The sequence below is a fragment of the Sciurus vulgaris genome (assembly GCF_902686455.1).
Source record: "Sciurus vulgaris genome assembly, chromosome: 12".
Lineage (NCBI taxonomy): Eukaryota > Metazoa > Chordata > Mammalia > Rodentia > Sciuridae > Sciurus > Sciurus vulgaris.
The window spans coordinates 77,337,612-77,354,874 of record NC_136473.1 but is presented as its reverse complement, the minus strand read 5'-3'; the positions used below and the strand labels follow the sequence as shown (position 1 = coordinate 77,354,874).

Below are 17,263 nucleotides of genomic sequence, written 5' to 3'. Positions count from 1 at the left end.
ACTGTCTTGTAAATAACACCAGAGAGTGCTGACTTAGAAATTTAATAACTCTTATGGGAACAGAAGAAAGAGGTGAACTCTGCCTGAAGTTGTCAGAGAGGCTATATAGAGGAAGTGACATTGTGCTGGTCCTTGGGGAACACAAAGACATAGTCATGAAAAGACATGGCTCTTTGAAGTCCTGAAGTTCAGTGTAGCTTAAGTATAGGGGCTCTTGGGAGATGAGGGTAGAGATGATATGTGTAGGAGCTGGGAAGGACCAAGTTCAGGACCTGGATGTTGTCCTGGATGTTATCCAATGGAGATGTTTAATGGAAAAGATGTCCTATGCAGATTTGCCTTTCAGAAGGTAACTGGATGTAGTGGGACAGAGTAAGTCTACCATCTAGAAATCAGTTAGAACACACACAAGAGGAAGGGGCTGCTACTGAATGAGGGGAAGTCAGACTGGAAAAGGTAAGGTGGATTTGGGAGATCTTTCCAGAGACACAGTTGGATTGGTTCTGTGGGTGAGGGAGGAAAAGAGGGAGAGAAAGTGAGGTTGAGGACTTCACGATTTACATCTGGGAACCCAGCTAGATGGTGATGTCATTGCCATTTACTGAGATCCTGGAGCAAACTGGAGGGGCAGTGAGTTCAGTCTGGCGACTGTTCAGCAGCCTGTCCTCAAGCCATTAACTGACACTTTATTATTGGTCATTTATAGCAACTGTGAATATTATCTAAATGCTTTGTCATTTCACTTGCTCTTTCATTGTCATCCCAGAGGCTTGGCAGGAAGAAGACTGTGTCAGTATATCTCATATCCGTCAAGGCCCCTGTGTCTGGCATTCTTTTGGGCTATAATTTAGTAATTCTGCTAAGAAGCAAATGAACCTGGTTTGCCATGGCTTTGTGGGGAGCCCAGGCTCGCCTTCCATGTGAAGGTCCAGTTCGTGATCTGCTCTAGAGTTTTGCAGGGACCACTACTATGTTAAGCAGTCCATCCTATTTATTCCATTCCCTTTAAACAAACAACAAAAGAATGCCAGACCTGTTATTTGCATGCTTTTACTCTATTAACAATTTTGTCTACATATTGTTTAATTTTCCCTCTTGACTGTGAACCCTTGAAACTGCAGGCACTTAGTCTAGGACCTGGAGCACAGCAGGTTCTGAGTGAAGTGTTCTGCCCCAAAGCAGGACACAGGGCTGCTGACTGTCACACTAGCAATGGCTCTGGAATCACACCACAGTTTCTTGCTGCATCCTGGGATGTGATTCTTCTAAGATTGTGATCTTTTCACTGAGTCACTGAGTGTGATTGTAAGCTGGTTCTTGGTCTAGTCTGTATTTGAGGTTTTCCCTGAGAGCATGTGCATGCTGTAGGTAATTATAAATGTTCAGCTTGTTGTGGTCTGAAGAGCATTCACCTTGGTAGAAAAGATGGACAGAATAGGGATGAACTTCCCCATTCTCTTTTTCATAGAGGAACCTCTGCTCCCTGCAGGGGGCCACTGCCTCCTTGGGGCATCTTAACTTTGGATGTGGCTTGGAGAGTCCTTGCATTTTCATGAGCTCTGTTCACTCCATCTTGTGAGCTCCTGCCCCGGCTTTGGGTGTGCCCTGGCTTACCTATGGGCATTTGCTTGTGTCTAAACACATTATTTAGCCTCAGTTCTCCCTGTGCTGTGGCCCGATCCCCTGTGGCTGCTGCCTCCTGCCTTCTTCTTCAGGGGATGATTATGTTAGATGGTCAGAATTCACTCCCTAGAGACACAGACTGGATCTTTCCAGGACCATTCCCTTTGAGATCTCTGTGTATAGATTGGTCTAAGCTACAACTAAGAATTTTGTCCTCAGGTTTTTTTCTTCTCTCCTTTGAACTCTAAATTGACAAGGTTACTCCTCCCCCACGTGGGGTGTTCTTGTTAATGTGGTTTACTAGCTAAGGTATGTGTGTATTTTAAAGATAATATTCAATTTCTTCCTGGTCAGAATTTAGTTCAAAGTAACTGTTCCCTTGAGGAACTAAGTAAGGTAAGACAAGAATTTGCCAGGTGTCCTGCTCTTAGCAGAAAGACTTAACCTCTCTGTCATAGATGTCCTCATGTTGGCTGTCTTGTGCATGGACCATTTTTGCTACAGTGTGGGAAAGAGTGGTTCATATCTTCTCCCTGACCATGGATTTTCCTATATTATGTTACCATCATACTGATTTGTCTTCCAGTTCTTTTTCTTCTTTCTTCACCAGCTGTTGCTACAGTGTTAGGTGTGTGGAATTGTAAACAGGGATGTGTGTATGTGTGTGTGCATGTGTGTGTGCACAATACTTTTTCATTTTCTTCTTCCACCTTTTCTCTCCCTGCCCCTCTACCTCCCACCAAATCTATTGATTTAGTATACATGCCATGAATCGCATCCCACTAAATTGGAGTGATAAAAATGAGCCTGCATTTATTACTTCAAATTAAAATTTTAAGTTTGCTTTGGCAGTCATGCGGGACCAGATTGACAGGCGCTGCCTAGGCAGGAAAGCAGTGCTACCGACCTTCTGTCCTTTTTTTTTTTGTTTTGTTTTTTGGTACCAGGGATTGAACACAGGGGTACTTAACCACTGAGCCACATCTTCTAGCTCTTTTTGATTTTTTATTTTAAAAAACAAGGTCTCACTGAGTTGCTTAGGGCCTCACTAAGTTGCTGAGGCTGGCTTTGATCTTGCCATCTTCCTGCCTCAGCCTCCCTAGCCACTGGGATTATAAGCATGTGCCACTGTGCCTGGCTCCTTCTGTCTTAATTAGATGACTTCTCAGGAGTTGAATCTGGTACAGAAAGGCAACTTGGAGAGTTAGTGTGTTGCCTCCCTCCCGCTGTCTCCCTTGTCTTCCAGGGAGGCTGCCTTGTATCTTGTTAGGAGCTGTGGTCTGTAAAGCTGCTGGGCAACACAGTCTGCCCATTTAATCAGCAAGTGTTTATTTTGACTATTCTGTGCCAGGCTCTGAGTGTGGCCTGATGGATGTAGAGATAAATGGGGCGGGCCTGGAACCAGAGGAGACGTTTAGGAGGCCAAACAGGTCAACAGTAGACTAATATTAGCAGAACAGAGTTTATTGTTAACGCCGCCTTTGTTGTGAGGGGTGGGGAAAACTTGGAGATGAGTTTGAATGGGGTATGAATCTTGGCTTTATCATTCACTGGCTGGGTGGCCTTGGGCAAATTGCTTCGTTGGGGCTTGGTCACCACACCTGTACAAGGAGCCAGCAATTGACTGTACTCTATAGGGCTGTTGGGAGGTTTAAATATAGCAATGTTTTCTATATATAAAGTGCACCTGGCACATGATCAGTGCGGTACAGATGGAAAATGTCTCTTTTTCCCGCTGTGCAGCTAGCAGCAGTGACCGGAGGCCTCGACTGCCCTAATCATCCTTTGGTTATGTCCTCTAGGAAGATGCAGGCCTTTGCCTCAGCCCCCTAGCCTTCTGCCCCGTGCCCTTCACCCTCTGGCCAAGAGTTGGACCAGACCTGTCTTTTTCAGCAGCCCCATGACATCCTTCATCTCTGCTCCCTCCTCTCCAGCTAGGAGGACAACTGGCTTTTGGGGCATGTGTAACTGTCGCCATCTGAGGCCAGGAGTTCTATGTGAGACCCAAGGCATGCCACACCTCAGAATCCAAGCTCTTTGATTTCATTTTAAAAAAACTTCATGCAGATGGTGAAGATTCAATCAATAAATAAAAGTTTAAATTGAAGAGGAAAAGGAAAAATACATGTTTCTCTCTAGTACATTCTCCCTGATGGTCAATATTGTTAATTTCTTTTTAATTCCTCCAGTAAAAATTTAAGCATTCATGAATCCATGTATCTTCTCTCCTTTGTCTTAAGAAACAAAACAATAACAATAACAACAATAAAGCCACACGAATGGAATTATACATTCTATTCAGTACTTTCCTGTCTTACTTTTGGAAATTTAAAAAATATACATAGGAAGAAAATGTCACCCATATTACTGCCATTTATAGTAAACCACTAGTTAACCTTTTGTGTGTTTACTTCTTATTTGTAGGAATATACTTAAAACTTTACTTAAGAAATATGAATTCAGTTCCATTAAAACAAAACAACTAGAGCATTAACATAAAGCCAAAGTGTCACCTTGTTCTTTGTCTGCTCTTTGCACAGGAGTGGGTACAGAGCTGCCTCACCTTTTATAAAGGTGCACAGTATTCTGTTGAATGGATTTGCTGTCATTTTTCTGACTAGTTCCTCACTGGTAGACATTTAGGTTATTACTTAATTTTTTGCCATTAAAATGCTTTATGAATGTAATTTGTAGGGTGGATTCCTAGCTGGGTAAGTATTGAGTCCAAGGTTTGAACATTTACCATTTTGATAGATATGGCCACATTCCTCCAAAATAGAGTAGTTTATATCCCTAACCAGTGAGTATATGAGAAAGTGCCTTTTCTCCTAAAATCTATGTATAAATCTTAGAGTTTTGTTTTGGTCAAACATTAAAACAGTTTTGCCAGCTTGGTGAAATTATCATCCTTGTTTTTATAAACATTTCTCTTTTAATGAGTTACATTGAGCATATTTCATTTGGCCATCTGTGTTTCTTTTTCTTTGAACTGCCTGTTCTTATCCTTTAGCCATTTTTATATTGGGCTGTTAATCTTCTAAATTGATTCACTAGAGTCAAGTTAGCCTTTTATCCATGTGCTGCAAATATTTAGAAAAATTAGGAAAATTTGTCATTTTCTGTGTGACTTTTCAGCTTCTTGCCTCTTTTGTTGAACATCAGTCCTTTGTGACCACCCTGGGGGATCTTGAGAATGCTGGGGCATGACAGGGATGCTCACCCCTATTAGAGGCAGGCCCCATCTCCTGAGCAGTGGGAAAAGGGTGTTTTAAGGCTTTTGGTACTGATTCTTTCAGAGATAATTACTATTAATAATTTCCTGAGTATTAATGTCCTTGCTGTTTTATATATAATGTGTGTATGTGTATGTATAAATAGATTTAGTTATATATATAGATATGAATAAATATACATATAGCACTGGGATTATATTGTATATAAAGTTTTGTAACTTGTTTTTTTCATTTATTTCAGCTACTTTCTGATAAATAAATTTACAGATTATAATTTGTGCTGCAAAAGAAAAAACAGGGTGCTATGCTAGGCAGTGACAGTGATGATGACTGAGAGTTTAATAGACACGTGGGAATCCATTATCTCATTCAATATTCTTTTGAAATATCATTTCAGTGACTATGAATTCAATAGAGAAACTCACTTTTTTTGTTGTTCTTAACTTGTTTAATATGTAAAAGGATAATAAAAGTGGTAGTCAGGGTTGTAGTTTTTAATACATTCTTGGAATGTTGACCTCCCAGAGAGTACTATTTCAATTAGCTGAAGGATCACCTCTCTTTTTGAACTTTGTAAAGACAGAGTTTGTGTAAATCTTGAAAAGATCAGTTCACAAGATTATGGTAGCTAACTTATTGTGAGAATTAAGTATAAATGTGTCAGGTTAACTAACAGCAGAGGTAGGAACTCATGTGACAGAAACAGCTAGAGCAGATGGGATAAGAGGGAACCAATCCTAAAATTACTTTCCCCTTACAGCAACATATTAATGTTCCAACTTGTCAATCATGCATTCATTGTGGTGTTTTAAAACAAGCAAGCCAAAATAAATTCTTCATACCACTGAAAAAGATATATGTACTACTAACTACTTAAGCACAAAGGTTTTTGTTAGGCAGCTCTTGGCTTGGGCCATACACATTTATAGGGTCCTCTGCTTCTCAAGCTGAATGTAGGTCTGTCTTTAAAAAAAAAAAAAAAAAAAAAAATATATATATATATATATATATATAAAAAACTAAACTTAAGCTCAACAAACTAGGATTCTGGTGGTGGAGAAAATCAACAAATTAGACCCCAGGACAGCTAATGCCAATGGCTGTCAAAATTAAGCTTCCATCCCAGTCACCTAGAGGGTTTGAAAGACAGCTTGCTAGTACCCAACCTGGAATTTCCAATTCAAGAGGACCCTGTGGGGTCCAGATTCTGCATTTATAACAGGTGCCACGAACCCCACTTTGAGAACCACTGGCTGTGACAACTGTAAGAACTTGGCACCATCCCCATCACTGTTCTGTGGGTGACACCATCAGTGCGCTGTCTGCCACGTTTGCCCTGCAGAGGGCAGCATGGAGTCATCCCACTGGAACAATGCCATTGCTCAGCATCTGGTAAGAGAAGTCCTAGTCTAGCTAACAGGTGCTCCTCTGCAGCCTGTAATGCACTTAGTAACTAGAGCCACATACACTGTGTTTGAAATGTTGATACACTCACTTTTTAAAAGAGCATTCTGTTTGTTGCTGGGCATTGAGTTGTCAGCCATTTCTAGTTAAGGTGAATTACTGTTGAACTATATCCCCTTAAAGCTGCACCTGTGATTAGTACTTTAGGATAAAATTGCCCAAGTGGAATTTCAACAGCAGAGGGTCTGCACTTAGTGCATTCTCAGCTCATTACTGGCCGCTGATGTCATGGATAGTCTTGGGCAAACTACCTTTTACCATGGGGTGGTGGGAAGGGGCTTTAGGAGCTACACGAGCAGAGTTCCAATTCCAGCCCTGCTACAGACAACTGGCTGAAAGACCTTGAACTAATCCTTCTACAGCAAATTATCTTAGTTTTAAAATAGGATGTCCCCTCCCAGAGTAGGCATCTAGGATAGGTGTGAGCAGATGAGCTGTCCCCCACCCCCCAGAAGTACCTAGCCTTTTCCCAAGGAGCTGCCACCCCCTCTTGGACATGCTGCCCTCTTGAGCACTGTGCTCAGGACAGTGCTAGCAGTGGCTGCCCTCCAAAGCCTCCTCTTTTCTTTACATTTGCAAAGCATCCAGGCCAGCCATCCTTCATGTGGTACAGAAGAAGAGGTATCTGTTCTGATCTAAAAGCTAGCGAGCTTAGTACTCAACACACAGGGCTTTCCTGACCCCAGCTGCCTTGGGTGTGTGTGTGCAGAGGTCTGTGGAACAGTGGGCACCACACCCCACTGAAGCACTTGGTTCCTGAATCAGACCATCATTCTTAGCACCAAATCAGAATCAGTCTTGGGAAGGGATGTCTTCCTTCCCTTGTTGTATACACACCCTATCTCTCGCTGCCCAGCTCAGGTAGTGTATAGGGAGGAAAAGCTTAGGGCTACCATGCCAAAGCCTGCTTCCCTCCCTGTATCCTGGGTCCCCAGCACTGCCCAGAGCTATGAATAACCCTGTCAGTGAAATGGACGTGATCAGGATCCCAGCTGCCCACCCAGTGTGACTAACACATGGTAGCGGGGAGCAGATTAATAAAAGCCAGCTAATGCAGTGATTACTGTGCACATAATGTGTGTGCGTTAACTCATTTAATATGGCGACCCCATCAAATGAGGTAGGGACTGTTATCCCATTTGACCCATAAGGAAACTGAGGCACAAGGGCTAAAAACATCTGAGTCCACACAGTTAGTGAGGAGCAGCACTTGTGAGAGATGATCCTTGGGGTCTGGGCTTGTTCTTCCAGTTCTACCCTCTTATCTGCATAGCTGGTGAGTAGGGGGGCCCAGGTCTCCCTGATTTCCTTCCTTTTTTTCTGGCTTTCAGCTTGGCTTAGAATGTCTTTTTAGGGGACCCTGTGATGGAAGTGGGAGGGGAGATAAATGAGACCAGGTACAACCTGAATTGAAGGCCCTGTCCCTTTCCCTTCTGGAGAAGTCGGGAACTATTTTTGGGCAGCTCCTATGTCTCTCTCACTGCCACTGTACTGGAGTCCCCAGGCAGTGGGCTCTGTGACCTGGTCCTGACCCCTGCCACACTTGGCAGGTGACCTTAGGCTATTGCACTGCAGTGTAGCACATGTAGCAATTAACCTTTCTCTAGCGCAGGAGAATTTCAGACGCAGATTCTGTGGGACAGAGGCAAGTCACAGTATTAGTTCCAGGCTCAGCATGGGGTTCATGCTTTTTATTCCCTGCAGGCACTTTGTGACTAAAGGCCTGTGACTTTTAGTAGGAAGATCCTTCCTTCTTCTCGTCCATGGTCCTCAGATCCATGGTCCTCAGATCCATGGTCCCTAGAACCATGGTCCTAGAATCGTGGTCCCAGGCCATTTGGCCTCTGCTGTCCATGCCAGAGGACTTTTCCCAGGTGACATTCTTGGCTTTGGTTGTTTACCTGCTGCCCTTGCTCACTCTGCTGGTGGCCCCTGGCAGCCCCCTGGGAGCTCTGTGCACTTTCCCTATCTCCCTCTGGCTGGGAGCACAGGCCACCTCCCCCGCTGTTCTTTACTTAGTTCTGAATTCCAGATTAGCACATTCCTGACTTCTCTTTCCAGGCTTTTTGTCTTCCACACTTGTCTGCAAGTATCTTTGGCACTTCATAGCTCTGCCCAGTGACGTCAGCCAACCTGACTGACCAATTGGAAGGTCTTGCTTTCATGGCTTGCTTGATTTTCATATCCAGTCATAGATTTCTGATAAACATGTGCCTGGAGAGATATCAATTACCAGTCTTCTTGAAAAATTCTTCTGTTTAAGAATTAAGAATATTCTGGTGCTGGGATTGTGGCTCAGTGGTAGAGCACTTGCTAGCATGTGTGAGGCACTGGGTTCAATTCTCAGCACCACATACAAATGAATAAATAAAGGTTCATCAACAACTAATATAAATATTAAAAAAAAAAGAATATTCTGCTTTCCAAGTCACTTCATGGAGGATAGACCTCTTGCAGCCCCTCTCACAGTCCCTTTAGTGGGGGGCCCCCATGGACAGAGTTTAGACACATAGAGAGAAGAAGCAACAGGACAAGGATTGCCTTTTCCCTAATGTAGGGAAAAACTAAACAATCCATATACCCCTGGGTGAGGGGAAGATGGGAGCGGTCAAACAGAAATAATAGGAAACCTTGCCCTTCAGAAATGTTGGGGAGATAAGGCACAAATATGCAAAATAGTAAAATGGTTTTTAAAAGCAAAAAGTACCTTTAAGGACATTATTTCACAAAATTATATGTAGTTTGACAGATGATGATCAGCAAGGTAGATTTGCTTCCTGAAAGCAAAAAGTGCGGAACTGGGACTCCAAATGCGTGCAGTTTTGCACGGGGTTTCAAAGGTCAGGTCAGGTTCGTTGTGCTACACGAACTTGCCCTTTCTAGCAGATGAAGAATTTCTAAGTCTGGAAGTGTGCTGTGAATCAGACTTTCTGATGGCAAATTCTCTTTTGCTTCATGCTGTGCACCTGTCAATGGCAGAAAGAGTAGAACTTGCATTGAGTGCTCCAAATTCAGGGGTGCCAGAGATGTGCACTCAGGCTTGGCCTTGGTGCATCCTCATTGAGCATAGCTCTGGCTGTTAGAGCAGGGAGGTGAGGCCCAGGTGGAAGCCACTGGGCTAAAGACAGAAGCCATGCTACTACCATCCTGCAAGCTCTGGCCTCAGCTCAGCCTTGACCCCGCTGCTGTGGCAGCAATGCTATGACTTGCAGTGATGAGTGTCTTCCTGATAATAAAACCCTTTAGAGGCTTTATTTCATTAACTGCTCACAAGGGCTTCGTGAGAAGGAAGCTAGGCAGGTCTCATTGCCCCATGCCTTCTAGACTTGGAACAGGCTCAGAAAGGCTGTGCAACCAGGTATTAACAAATTCCAGATCAGGGCCCAAGTCTCTCCTGGCTGTAAATCCACAACCACAGTTGCGTCTGAGTAAATTTGACAGCTTTTGACTTCTCTTCTCTGGGCCTCTGTTCCTTTGTGCCTGTAGAGGGCGACAGAGATCTCTCCTGCTAGGCTCTGGAGGCATTTGCCCCTGAGCCCTTTGAACTTAGCACTCTTATAGTACATTAGCTCACTGAGTTATAAGCATTTTTTAAAGAAAGCATTTCACTGAGAACTTTTTACTGGTCTTTTTGGATAGAAATGGGAATTCGTTTGCCAGGATGGATGATCTCATCTTACTTCTGCTGGAACCACGCATGGTCTCTTCTTTGCTGATTCTGTATTTGGCCCCAACACACCCTGTCCTGCTCTTCTTGTCTGTGATGCTGAAACCTGACCTGCCCAGAACTATCTAGAAGCCCAGACCATCGAAACCAATGCTAGGGTCACATTTGATCCCCAGACGGATGTGTTCTGGGATCTCAAATCAAAGCTTCCATTATCTGAGAAATTCTTTCCTAACATATTCGTGTACCTTTAGCCTTTTCAGAATTTCTTCTACTTTGGCCCCATGGCAGGTGTAGTGGGTGGCCATCTTTTTTTTCTTCCTGATGCCAGAGGATCTGGCAGTGCCTTAGCTACCCTTCTGTTTCCCCTGCAGATGTGGGGATGTGTTCTGCGTGGGTATCTCCTTTTACCTCAGTCCCACACCTTGATGGAGAACAGGAAGAGAGGGCCAGATAATGAGCACTTACTGTGTCTCCCTCTTCTCATGTCCTCCTCTACCCAACTGGTTTGAACTTTCAGATTGGAGCACCATTTGGCCTTGACATTCAGCAAGGCCTGCAGTAGGAGCTCAGTAAATGCTTGTTGAATTGAATTACAGACACATGAAATCAGCCTACTCTTCTCAGAGCATAAGAAAGTGAAATAAACTTTCTTGGTTGATCCAAATGAATGAAGTAAAAAGTAGAACTCAGGACCTGTGCAGTGTCCCATGTGGCCACAAGGTGGCAGTGTTACCCCATGGGGACCTTGCCTCCTGCAACTACTGGCTCTGAGTACTCCAAGGAAGACTGAGCTATGTAGTTGATTCTTTCTGGATACCTGTTTGGGGAATTGTCTGTCTGAAGTCACTCTGGAAAGCTTCAGCTTCTGGCCTCCTCTTAAAATCCAGGTAGTAAGATGGGCATGGTGGTACACGCCTGTAATACCAGTGACTTGGGAGGCTGAGGCAGGAGGGATTGTGAGTTCAAAGCCAGCCTCAGCAATATAGTGAGGCACTAAGCAACTTCGAGATCTTGTCTCAAAATTTAAAAATATAAAATAAAAAGGAGTGGGATGTGGCTCAGTGGTTAAGTGCCCTGGGTTCAATCTGTAGTACTAAACAACAACAACAAAGCAAAGCAAAACTGGGTAGTATGGTGGAAAAGCTTGGACTTTGGAATCTGTCAGGCCTGGATTCCAGTTCTGGGTCTTTCTTTTCCCAGAAACTCAGCTTTGGGAATACTATTTCTCTGAGCCTCAGTTTTTTCATTCTATAAAATGGTAATTGTTATATATCTAGAAAAGGCCCAGGGTATCATGGGCCATAGTGTAAATGCATGCTGGTTTTATTGTTGCAAATTCCTGTGTTTGCCTTTCACTGTAATCTGGCTCCATCTTGGTCATCTGGTCTTACTTACCAGGCCTCATGTGCTTTCCAGCAGGCCTCTTGGACCTCTCTGCTGCATCACCCACTCACCCACCCCACGCTGTACTCCATCTTGGTCAGTCAGTGCCTGATTCTTGTCATTTCGCCTGACTGGGTGACTTCCTTCTGCCTGTCTGTCTGCTTCCCAGCTTCCCTGTCTCCCTGACACCCCAGCCCTTGAAGAGTCCAAAGCAGTTGAAGTGAGTACTATGAAGGGCTGATCTTGAATTCTCATGAAGATGAGAAGCCCATGAGGATCCTTGCCTCAATTATTTTGGCATCTGTAATAAAAATGACAGCTATTGAGCACATGTCAGACACTCTGCTAGGTGCTTTGCAGAAATATTTGACCCTTACAACATATCTATGAAAAAGAAGCTGTTACCCCCACTTTACACAGGAGAGGTATATCAGGATACTTTTGGCTCCGAACAGTAAGAAAGTTCTACTAAAAACAACTTCAACAGTTAGGAAAGTTTTTTATCTTACGAAAAAGAGTCATGAGGAATTCTTGGTGATGTCAACAGGGATCTAAGTAGCTACCATTTTCCTGTTTGCTTTCCTCAGCATGTTGGTTTATCCTTTTCTCTTTGGTGGCAGTCTCTGAGTAGATTTCCTCAAGCTCTTCTGGGTCATTTGGGTCTTAGGCTTGTTCCCAAGCCAGTAACTAGCAAAAGGAATGGAACCAGTGAGACTGAACTGACTCAGACTAGCCAAAGTTCAGCTCCTGAGGCTAGGGAAGGTGCGGCTTCCTTTAGTATCTAGACACCTGGTCCAGGGAAGAAAAGGGTTCTGACTCAGTGAGCTATGTTACTTGCTTAAGGTTGCAAAGCTGGTATGAATGGGGATTCAGACCAACAATAGGCTGACTCTGGAGGCCATCTGCTGGTTGAGTGGAGTCAACTGTGGGTAAAAAGACGTTTTTCTGGATCTGGTGTGCAGGTGTGAGTGATCTTGGGGTGCCTTTTCCTGCTGATTCTGGAGTCTCTCTTCTCCAGGCCCCTTCCCATTATTGTATTGGTTCTTCTCAAGTCTTTTTTTCTCCCCACATTTCCTTCACTGTGGTCCTCTGATACCCAACGGCTGCCTTCTTCTGTAGACTTCGTGCTCTTGCTTGGCCCAAGGGCTGATCTCCACCTAACTGTTGAGACCCTGCAGGGGTCATGTGGAGAGTCCTTTCAGGATCCAGGAGAAGCTGCCATGCCTTTGGGGTGGGACTGGGATGGTGGTGAGTGTGGGGTTTGCGATGCAGCATGGGAACGCTGGGGCTTGGGGTGGGGGCATCCCCTGCAGAGCCTGCATCACTGAGGAGGTGCTCTCTTGCAGATGCTCCAGGACTGCCCCAAGGCCCGCAGGGAGGTGGAGCTGCACTGGCGTGCCTCCCAGTGCCCACACATTGTGCGCATCGTGGATGTCTACGAGAACCTCTATGCAGGCAGGAAGTGCCTGCTGATTGTCATGGAGTGGTAAGCACTTGCCGTTGTGTGTTCTGGCCCAGCCTGTCCCCACCTTGCTCAGGCGCATCTCCCTCTGAGCACAGCCCAGTGTGCACCTGAAGCTTGGAATGTACATGCTTGGCTTCCTTTGGGGACAGTGGAGTGTGGCAGTGGGCTGTTGCATTCCCCAGATCTGAAGGTGGGTTTTCTTTCAGTTTGGATGGTGGAGAACTATTTAGCCGAATCCAGGACCGAGGAGACCAAGCGTTCACAGAAAGAGGTAGAAAGGGTCTGTCGTGGGGACAGGCTTGGGTGGGTAGGGCAGTGCGGGACCGAGGGCCTCTGCAGGAACTGCTTTTGGGAAAGAGGCTGAGGCTGCTGCCTCCTCAGCTCACTGCCAGAGGTGTCACTTCAGTTGATGAGGACACCTCCTGGTTTCTGTTTCAGGGGGTGGGTGATGGGTGTGAGGCCTCAGGCTGCATGGGTGGGATGATGTATGGGGTTTTCAAACCTGATGACATATCTTTGAGACTTTCTTCCACACTTCCACCCCTCCTCTCTAGAAGCGTCAGAAATCATGAAGAGCATTGGTGAGGCCATCCAGTATTTGCACTCAATCAACATTGCTCATCGGGATGTCAAGGTACCAGCTGTTTGTGTCCCATGCTTGGGTGCTTGGCAGGCTGTGGGGCAGGACCGTGGCGACCCCTGGGAGGATTGCCAGAGTCACTCTGTACCCTGGCTGCCTGGTTTCTGAGTGTGGAATGGGTCAGCGTGTCATTCTGTCCCCGGTGAGGTCCTGCTTTCTCTGCCCATAGACAAACCGCAAACCCAGTAGCCAAGCCCTCTCTGGTCACACTCAGACTTGGGCTGCCCCTATCAGTACCTTGGTTTTTCTGTCCTGGTAGTGTTCATGCTGCCCCGTCCTGTCCTGGTGTTGTCTGTGAGCTCTGTGTCCCCACGTGTGCAGCACTGGAGCTGGACGAGTGGCTCTTGGGTGGGTGGAAGGGAGCAGGCATCACCCTCTGGGATGCCGACGGCACCTCCTGGGTTCACTGAGGGTGGTCACTTACCTGTCTCTCTTTCTGTAGCCCGAGAATCTCTTATACACCTCTAAAAGGCCCAATGCCATTCTGAAACTCACTGATTTTGGCTTTGCCAAGGAAACCACCAGCCATAATTCTTTGACCACTCCTTGTTATACGCCGTACTACGTGGGTAAGTCCAGAGGAGAGCCAGGTACCTAGTGTTTCCCCAGAACTTTTCTCAACCCCTCCTCTTAGAGGTTCTGGGAGAGTCTTTCAACATTTTCTGATGCTGGTTTTGGTAGGATCCCATCAGAAGTAGGGTTTTCAGGGCTGGGTTTGTAGCTCAGTGGTGGAGTGCTTACCCACCATGTGTGAGGCCTTGGGTTCCATCCTCAGCCCTAGCAAATACCAAACAACAACAACAACAACAACAAAAAACCAACCAATAAACAAAAAACAATAGGAGTGCCACAGTTCATTTAGGACCAAGGTATAGTGGAAATCATCTGCCTGGAATCATGGGCAGGATTTTGGTGCCTGAGCTCTGTCCCTGAGAAAAACCATCACTTCCGTCAGGTTGTTGGTGGAGTCTGGGACTCAGATTTGGCTCAGCTCACAGGCACAGAATAAGCTCCCAGGGCATGTTTGTAAAGTCACCTGGCCGGCATGAGTCTGGAAGTCTGTGGTTTGGGAATGCTTTCGGGTCAGGGTGCTGACTGCAGGTTCATTCCTGCCTGGAGGGGAGTCTTCTGCTCTCCTCCTCCCACTCCCACTGTTGTCCTGTCATGTTGGGCCAGAGGGTTGTATGGGGAGCATCACCCACAGAAACGGGTAGGTCACACTGTTCCCATCCATGTTGATCTTTGTTTTGTAGCTCCGGAAGTGCTGGGCCCAGAGAAGTATGACAAGTCCTGTGACATGTGGTCCTTAGGTGTCATCATGTACATTCTGTGAGTGTGCTGGGAAGGGGCCAGGGCGGGTTGGGCTGTAGCAGGGCAGGGAGCCAGGGAGGTTTGTGCCTCTCCAGGGTAAGAGGAAGAGGTGAATGTTGGCACTCTGCTGTGGACGGGAGATTCCCTGGGAATCCCCTGCATGCCCCTTCTCTCGGTGCTTAGTGGGTTCTGACTGCTGTGTGGTGGGGAGGAACTAACTCAAGGGCTAGATGTGTGTGGTTAAGGTACTTGGTGTGTTGGATTCCCAGACTCTGTCCTTGGCTTTGTATGTTGTGCCTGTGTCAGTGAGTCCCTTGTGACCTTTAGAAGAAGAGCCTGTTTCTCACTCTGTTCCTGGCACAGGGCCTCTAAATAACAGCTAGTCTCTCCCTTTCTTCCTGTCTCTGTTTGCCACAGGCTCTGTGGCTATCCCCCCTTCTATTCCAACCACGGCCTTGCTATCTCTCCGGGCATGAAGACTCGCATCCGAATGGGCCAATATGAATTTCCCAATCCAGAGTGGTCAGAAGTATCAGAGGAAGGTAGGAACCCAGCTTCCTGGGACAGGGGAAGAGCCTGTGTGTGTGTGTACATACATGCATGTGCATGTGTGGGCATCTGTCTCATATGACGGTGGCACTGTGGGCCTGCATCTGGGCCTATACCTGCTGGGTGTGGCCAGCCCGTGTGATGGGCCTGGGCAGGACCAGGGCTGTGGGGCTGGGTAGGGCCTGTCAAGTGGTACAGCATAGTGATCCTTGGGCCTTTGCTGTTGGGCAATCTGCCTCCATGGGACCCCCTTTTGAGCCTGGTTTCCTCTGAAAAGTGAGGAGAAGAATGGGTGGTGAACCCTGAGCTGTCTCTGTCCCCGCCCCACCCCACAGTGAAGATGCTTATCCGGAACCTGCTGAAAACAGAGCCCACTCAGAGAATGACCATCACAGAGTTTATGAACCACCCCTGGATCATGGTAAGCCTGGCAGGCAGGGACACCTGGGTCTAAGGGGCTATCCCTTAGGACGGGTCCTTAGGCAGGACTTTACCTTTCACTTGGATCCCTTTTCTCTCCCCTCAGCAATCAACAAAGGTCCCTCAAACTCCACTGCACACCAGCCGAGTCCTGAAGGAGGACAAGGAACGGTGGGAGGATGTCAAGGTGAGTGGTGAACCTGGGTGGGAGGACTCAGGGAGGCCCCTTGCAGGAAGTGCCCAGTGTGAGCAGTGGCCCTGGCTGGCAGAGAGGTTCTGCGTTCTTGCCCAGGGGTGTCTCCCCAGGAACAGGAGCAGTGACTCTGAGCCACTTCCTTGAGGGTTGTAGGCAGAAGTTTTGCATACTTGTTCAGACACCACTGCAGCTATTTCCTACAAACCCTCTACTCCCAGTCCCTAACAGGGACCTTAAAGACCATTTGGTATGATCTCCTCATTTTGCAGATGAGGAAACAGGCCCAAAGAGGGGGAATGACTTGTTCTAGGTCACATAGCTGGTGACTGACTGGGACCAGACCCAGGGCTCCTGACTCCAGGCCTAGGGCTCTGCCATCTTCTGCAGGGTTGTAGGAGGAATCCTGGGAGAGCAGCAGTGCAGTAGCCAGGCTCTGCTAACCCAGCATGGGGTGACGCTGCTGTGAGCAGTGTGGACCCCCTAACAGGCCTGTCTTCGCTCCCTGCACCCCCTGCACCCTCATCCTGCCTGGCCTCACGTCTGTTGCCTCTCACTTCTCCTGTGCGCACCGTCATGCCCTTTGGCTTGCTCTCTCTCTCCCTTCCTGGTGCCATTCCTCTGCTGCCCCTGCCCTCAGGAGGAGATGACCAGTGCCTTGGCCACAATGCGTGTCGACTATGAGCAAATCAAGATAAAAAAGATTGAAGACGCATCCAACCCTCTGCTTCTGAAGAGGCGGAAGAAGGCTCGGGCCCTGGAGGCTGCAGCCCTGGCCCACTGAGCCGCTGAGCCCTCCTGCCCACGGGAGGACAAGCAATAACTCAACATGAATTTATTTTTTAAATGAAGAGACACAGACTGTCCACTCTGCCTCCTCTCCTCTGCAGCTGCATGGAGCCTGGGACAGCGTCAGGAGCTGAGTCCTGCCTTTGGTCCCAGCCACCCCAGAGAGGGAGGGCCTGGGAGGCTGTGGAGAGGGAGCAAGCAGCTCTCGCCCCTGTGCTCATTTTGCAATTTTATCTGCGATTTGACTTAGAGTTTTTATGAAACCTCTTTTGTTGTCCTTTCCCTTTTTCCCCTTCCTTTCTACCAGACACCTTCCCCTCTGGATACTGCAAAGGTTTGGGGCTTGTCCAAGGGTATTTGTGGAAACTGTTACAGGGAGTGTCCCTGTGTTGTCCCTTCTGCCCTCCCGGTTTTCTCACTACAGTCCTGGGTCCCCACTGGCTCAGGCATTCTGGGGGCTCAAGGCTACCCTTGGAAGGGTTGCCACCCACCTCCTCTACTGGAGAGCCCTCAGGTGTCACCA

General features: G+C 46.9%; 1 protein-coding gene across 2 annotated transcripts in view; it reads left to right on the top strand.

Moving 5' to 3' along the window:
* The window catches only part of MAPKAPK2 (MAPK activated protein kinase 2), a 42,677-nt gene extending 25,670 nt beyond the window's left edge, over positions 1-17,007 (top strand). Inside the window, exons 2-10 of one of the 2 annotated variants that reach the window (XM_079107895.1) lie at positions 12,720-12,859; positions 13,045-13,118; positions 13,393-13,472; positions 13,921-14,047; positions 14,732-14,807; positions 15,207-15,331; positions 15,674-15,759; positions 15,865-15,945; positions 16,592-17,007. In XM_079107895.1, the coding sequence (XP_078964021.1) occupies positions 12,720-12,859; positions 13,045-13,118; positions 13,393-13,472; positions 13,921-14,047; positions 14,732-14,807; positions 15,207-15,331; positions 15,674-15,759; positions 15,865-15,945; positions 16,592-16,735 (933 nt within the window). In that variant the 3' untranslated portion in view covers positions 16,736-17,007. The remainder of the gene's footprint in view (positions 1-12,719; positions 12,860-13,044; positions 13,119-13,392; positions 13,473-13,920; positions 14,048-14,731; positions 14,808-15,206; positions 15,332-15,673; positions 15,760-15,864; positions 15,946-16,591) is intronic. The other variant, XM_079107896.1, reaches the window with a different exon arrangement.
* The last annotated feature ends 256 nt before the right edge of the window (positions 17,008-17,263 follow it).